Raw genomic sequence first — 6,376 nt, forward strand, 5'->3', positions numbered from 1 at the left:
CAAGGAGGAGGAGAAAAACTTCTCTACTCAACTCAACTCTCACTCTAAGCTCTCTTTGTGTTTCTCTCTATTTCGTGGTGATCAGCTATCAATGGCACTCTCTATTTATAGCTGATGTGAGAGACAATCTCTTTCCTATGGTTAACAATGGTGGGCAACATTTTCTTTGGTTAGGCACCCACCATTTGACTCTTACCATGTCAAGTATGGCTGTCACCAACCATTTGTGTCCACACCTAACAGTTTCAATATATAATATATATTATTCTTTAACACCTTGTGTCCACACCTAACAGTTTTAATATATAATATATATTATTCTTTAACACCTTCCAGACTCTATAATCTCTAAAAACAAATCCAATAGCATTGGTGATAAATGATACCAACAACATCCAATTGTGGTCTCTTGCAAACTTAAGATTCATCACTATCAACCTTGTCATTGTTATGGGGTGACATAACAATCATCTTCATCCTCAGATTTTAATTCAAGTGTGTAATCTTCGGAGTGTTGAATTGATGAGAATTTCATACTGAAAGAAGGTCCAATCTCTGCTTCTGTTATATGAAACTGCTCCCCATTTAAAACCAAATGAAGTCTGTCATACAATGAGTCTATAGATGGTGTAACAAGTAATACACGTGCTCCAGAAATGTAGCCGTGACCAGCACTACTTAAATCATATCCAATGACCATTCCTTATGTGATAAGATATTATAAATAAAATCCTTGTTCCATGCTGCCAAAGGTAACTTGATGCAGGCGGAAGCAGAAGACAATAAAATAAAATAAAAATACAAGAATTTTAATGAGCAAAAAAGCTGCTAATGTAAATCCCAAGTTTATAGAGTTTATTTTCTATAGAATAATAATAAATAAGTCTTCTTTCTTAAAAAGTTTAGAAAACATTAAATAGGCTAGAAACCTTACTTCAGGAAATAAAATAAGAATACAAAATTACAAAGAAATAAGGCATAAAATATTAAAATAGCATAAAATCTAAAAATATCAAGAAAAATTATAAAAAATACCAAAATCAAGGTCGCAAGACAAGGTTTTTAAAATCTAAAGATTTGATATTCGAAGTAGAAATTCATAGTCAAATCAAAAGTTATGACTATTTTGAATTATTATTTTGATTATGCATGACAAACTCTCTTTTTAAACTTAGACTTGTTGCATTGATTCATAAATATATTTATTAAATTATCTATATAATTTATCTTAGATAAATCCTAGTCTAATTATGGCAAATTTATATAGGACTATTTAGAATCACTCGTGTTATCTAAGCCCAATTACATAATAACCCTAAGACATTAACCATGCAAACCTATCAACAACCCTGTCTGCTCATATCCATGGTCTGACTTCAGCGAAAAACATCCCTGTTCAAAGATATCTGACTCAAGTACTTCAATCATGGAATCATAAGTGTTGAACGTTAAAGTTTCTTGAGTAGCTCCCAAGAATCTAAATCCAACCAGTCCGAAACCACTTCGAAATAAATTTGTCTATTGCTAATTTATTATAAATACACTCCTTGCTCCATTGCTAATTTATTGCGCTATAATTTCTGCAGCTGCCATGACAGAGCCAGAGTCTTCTCGATCTAGACCAAAAGGGGCCTATGATGTGTTTTTGAGTTTTAGAGGAGAAGATAATCGCAAGAATTTTACAGATCATTTATATACTGCCTTAGTCCAAGCAGGAATCCACACTTTTCGAGATCATAATGAAATTCCTAGAGGTGAAGAAATCTCCAAACATCTCCTCAAGGCAATTCAAGAATCAAAGATATATATAGTGGTGTTCTCAAAAGGATATGCTTCTTCTAGATGGTGTCTTAATGAACTAGTAGAGATTCTTGAGTGCAAAAAGAGGAAAACCGGTCAGATTATTCTTCCTGTATTCTATGACATTCATCCTTCAGAAGTGAGAAAACAGACCGGCAGTTTTGCAAAAGCATTTGATAGACATGAAGAACGTTTTAAAAAGAAGGTGAAGGAATGGAGAAAAGCTCTTGAGGAAGCCGGAAATCTAAGTGGATGGAATCTCAATGATATGGAAAATGGGTATGACATTTCTCTCTAAGATTCACTTGCACGCATTTATGGAGTAATTATACATTAGATTTTACCATGTGAAACAATAAAAAAGTTAGCATACATAATTGTCTCTCTATTAAAGATTTGCTTTTGTCTATGAGCAGGTACGAATCAAAATTTATCCAAGACATCATCAAGGATGTGTTGAATAAATTGGATCCCAAGTACATAAATGTTGCTACTAACCTGGTAGGTATTGATCGCCTCGTCCATACTATTAGCGACTTCCTAAGTACTGCAACAGATGAGGTTTGCATTGTGGGCATACATGGGATGCCAGGAATAGGAAAGACGACCATAGCAAAAGTTTTATTTAATCAACTCTGCTATGGATTCGAGGGACGCTGTTTTCTTTCAAATATCAATGATACATCAGAACAATCTAATGGTGTTGTTCTTTTACAAGAACAACTTCTTCGTGATATCTTAAAACAAAATGGTGCTAACATCGATAATGTTGATAGAGGAATGGTTCTGATCAAAGAAGGACTTTGTCACAAAAGAGTTCTAGTTGTTCTTGATGATGTGGCTCATCAGAAACAACTAAATGCTATGATGGGAGAGCGAAGTTGGTTTGGTCCCGGAAGTAGAGTAATAATTACAACTAAAGATGCACGCTTGCTTCTTAAAGTGGATCGAACATATCAGGTAGAAGAATTGAAACGAGATGCGTCCCTTCAGCTTTTCAGTTGGCATGCCTTCAGGGACACCAAGCCAGCAAAAGATTATGTTGAGGTTTCGAATGATGTAGTTGATTACTGTGGAGGGCTTCCTTTAGCCCTTGAGGTTTTAGGTTCTTGTTTGTCCGGGAAAAACAAATCTAGGTGGAAATGTGTAATTGACAAATTGAGAAAAATTCCAAACCGTGATATTCAGGAAAAACTTCGAATAAGTTTTGACAAACTGGATGACCATAAACTAAAAAATACATTTCTTGACATTGCATGTTTTTTTATTGGTAGAAATAAAGAATATGTAGCAAATGTACTAGAGGTTCGTTGTGGATATCATCCAGAAGATGATTTGGGAACTCTCAGTGAAAGGTCTCTGATTAAAGTTAATGCTTCTGGAAAGATAAGCATGCATGATCTATTACGAGACATGGGAAGGGAGATTGTTCATAAAGAGTCACCTAACCACCCTGGAAAACGCAGCCGAATTTGGCAATGTGAGGATGCATGGAATGTACTCAGCAAACAGAAGGTAATAAATAAATGCATACACAACAGCATAATGATGCACGTTTATTTTCTTTTTAAACTTCTTGCGTACAATCACTTGGAAGTTCTATTGATTTTTTTATGTTTTTTCAGGGAACGAATGCTGTAGAGGGTATAGTGCTGGATGTGAGATCATCAGAAGATAAATCAGTGAGCACAAGATCATTTAAAAAGATGAGATGCTTGAAGTTACTGCAAATTAATGGAGTACATTTGACTGGACCCTTCACACTGCTTTCTGAAGAGTTGATATGGATTTGTTGGCTTGAGTGCCCTTTGAAATATTTTCCATCCAATTTGACTTTGGACAACGTAGTTGTTCTTGATATGCAATATAGTAACATCAAAGAACTATGGAACCAAAAAAAGGTAAGAAACAGACTACAATCCCCTAAAATTTGTGCATTGTGTAATTTATATTTTCTAGTTATAGCTTTTCATTATTACTTTACGTTATTTTCCTCGCTATTCTGACAGATTCTCAACAAGCTGAGAATCCTTAATCTCAGTTATTCAAAGCAGCTTGTTAAAACACCAAACTTGCACAGTTCCAGTTTAGAGAAACTAATGCTTGAAGGTTGCTCGAGTTTAGTTGAGTTGCATCAATCTGTTGGACATTTAAAGAGCCTTGTTTTCTTGAATATGAAGGGATGTTGGAGGCTAAAGATTCTTCCTGAAAGTATTTGTGATGTAAAGTCTCTTGAAAGCTTGAATATTTCTGGGTGTTCACAACTTAAAAAGTTGCCGGAGCGCATGGGTGATATTGAGTCCTTTACTCAGCTGTTTGCAGATGGAATAGAGAATGAGCAATTTTTAGCTTCAATTGAACATTTAAAGTATGTAAGGAAGTTGTCATTGTGCGGATACAATTTCAATCTGGACTCACCATCAGCTACATCCTGGCCTTCACCAATTTCATCTTGGATATCAGCGAGTATTCCAAATTGGGAAACTTTGCTGCCAACTTCCTTCACTGGTTGGAAATTATTGAGAAAACTAAGACTTGCTTATTATGGTTTGTCTGAACGCGCAACTAATTCTGTTGATTTTGGTTGTTTGTCCTCTCTCGTAGAATTGAATCTATCAGGAAACAATTTCTTCAGTCTGCCTTCTGGCATCGGGGTCCTTCCTAAGCTGCGAGTATTGAGAGTGTCGTATTGCGGCAAACTTGAATCAATCTCAGAGCTTCCCTCAAATTTAAAATTCTTGGATGCAATCGGTTGCACATCAATGGAAAGAGTAAGACTGCCAGTCCTGTCAAAAAAAAAAATGAAAATCTGTCTCTATATAGGTGTTCAAATTTAGTAGAGATTCAGGGCATGGAAGGTCTACGTAGTCATGGCTGGATTATTTCCTCTGATACCGCCTGCGATTTATCAAATAATAAGAAGAAGAGTGTTGTTGAGGTACTTTTTCTGTCTCTCTTGCACACAAATAAAAATAAACACAATTGGCACATACTCCCTCTCCCTCTCCCTCTCCCTCTCCCTCTCCCTCTCCCTCTCCCTCTCCCTCTCCCTCTCCCTCTCCCTCTCCCTCTCCCTCTCCCTCTCCCTCTCCCTCTCCCTCCCTCTATATATATATATTATCCAAAATTTCAGCATTCCTTGAAATCTAATATATGCAGGCATTGTGCAATGGTGGTTATGGATATCATATTCGCTCCTATGATGCCAAATTGGTTATGGGAATCTATTATAATAAGTTGCCAAAGGGGTTCACCTACCATGGAGAAGGATGTTCATTATCATTTCATACACCTCCAGTTTTCCAAGGGTTGATTTTTTGGGCTTTCAGTACAAGGATTTTTTTGAGTAGTAGCCATACAATCAATGCTATTATTAAAAAAAAGAGCAACGGTATTCAATTGTTTGAAGCTACACAAGTAGTCGGACTCTATTCCCCTATTAGCTGGATGGGATACATAAGTTTAAGTGAGATGGCAATGGAAGAATGTTGTGGGCACGAAGAGTTGGAATTGTATGTGAATTTGGGTGGCGAAGACATTAATGTGAAACAATGTGGGATCCAAGTTATAGTAGATTTGGATTCATTTGAAGAGGCAGAGTGGGATCATGGCATTGGAAACCAAGAGTTAGAAGTTGGAAGTGATGGAGTAGTACCTTCACCACCAAATCATCTGCTTCATCATCCCCTTTATGGTTCAGTAGCATTTAATACAATTGAACAGTGGAAAGATTATTTATTTAGGAAGAGTATTTATCCACTTCGTGCAGGAACGTTAACCTGAGCTCAATTAGTCGAAGGATTTCTTTGTGAGAGTTCCGTCCTTTATGCCCTCCTAGGTCTGATGATATTATCGCCTTGTTGTATAAAATTAGTAAGTAAATAAAGCATTTTATTTTTTAGTTAGGAAAATGATTGAAACATTGGACTTTGATTGCTTGAAAAGTTATCCAACTTGGTTAAAATTCTACTAGCCTGATTTTGCTTTCATTTTTAGTTTGGCGTAACATCTTAGATGATAAACCAGGTGTATCACAAATAATAATTCACATGGATTTTTCAATTAATAATTTCACATGAACTAACTGTTACGCTTCTACTAATCTGATTTCTTTGGCTTAAAATTTGGAGAATTAATTGATACAATTACTAATTAAAGGGACCAAAATTGAAAATTCAAATCATCCCAAGAAAACTAATTAATATAAATATAGATAAAGAAATTAAAGTCTCTTTATGTCCATTAACTCCTAATTTAAGAAGCAAATTAGTCATTAATGGGTTATTTGAGGGGAGAATAAGTGTTATACACTAAAATTTACCACTATATTTACATCTCAAAGCAGAATTCCAAACCATCAACCATTTTTCATTTAAATAGTTAATCAAGTTTGATATCTCCCATTATTTAGGATGGTCATGCCAATATTAATAAACCTTACCAACATCAAGAAGTAGTTATCAATGAAGTCCACTAATATAGTTTACTATTTTTAACCAAACCAATTAATCCAATCTATTTTCATTTCTCATTTATTTTATCTAATCAATTCTCCTTTTGACAACATCAACATGTA

The 6,376-nt window shown here is 35.2% G+C and overlaps 1 protein-coding gene across 1 annotated transcript in view; it reads left to right on the plus strand.

Annotated features, from left to right (window-relative positions):
• The window catches only part of LOC105108589 (TMV resistance protein N-like), a 13,524-nt gene extending 7,784 nt beyond the window's left edge, over nt 1-5,740 (plus strand). Inside the window, exons 3-7 of the mRNA XM_011002939.1 lie at nt 1,587-2,079; nt 2,217-3,315; nt 3,426-3,701; nt 3,810-4,738; nt 4,960-5,740. Coding sequence (XP_011001241.1) covers nt 1,587-2,079; nt 2,217-3,315; nt 3,426-3,701; nt 3,810-4,637 — 2,696 coding nt within the window. The 3' untranslated portion in view covers nt 4,638-4,738; nt 4,960-5,740. The remainder of the gene's footprint in view (nt 1-1,586; nt 2,080-2,216; nt 3,316-3,425; nt 3,702-3,809; nt 4,739-4,959) is intronic.
• Nucleotides 5,741-6,376: the final 636 nt, after the last annotated feature.

The sequence above is a fragment of the Populus euphratica genome, unplaced genomic scaffold, assembly GCF_000495115.2.
Source record: "Populus euphratica unplaced genomic scaffold, PopEup_1.0 scaffold196.1, whole genome shotgun sequence".
Lineage (NCBI taxonomy): Eukaryota > Viridiplantae > Streptophyta > Magnoliopsida > Malpighiales > Salicaceae > Populus > Populus euphratica.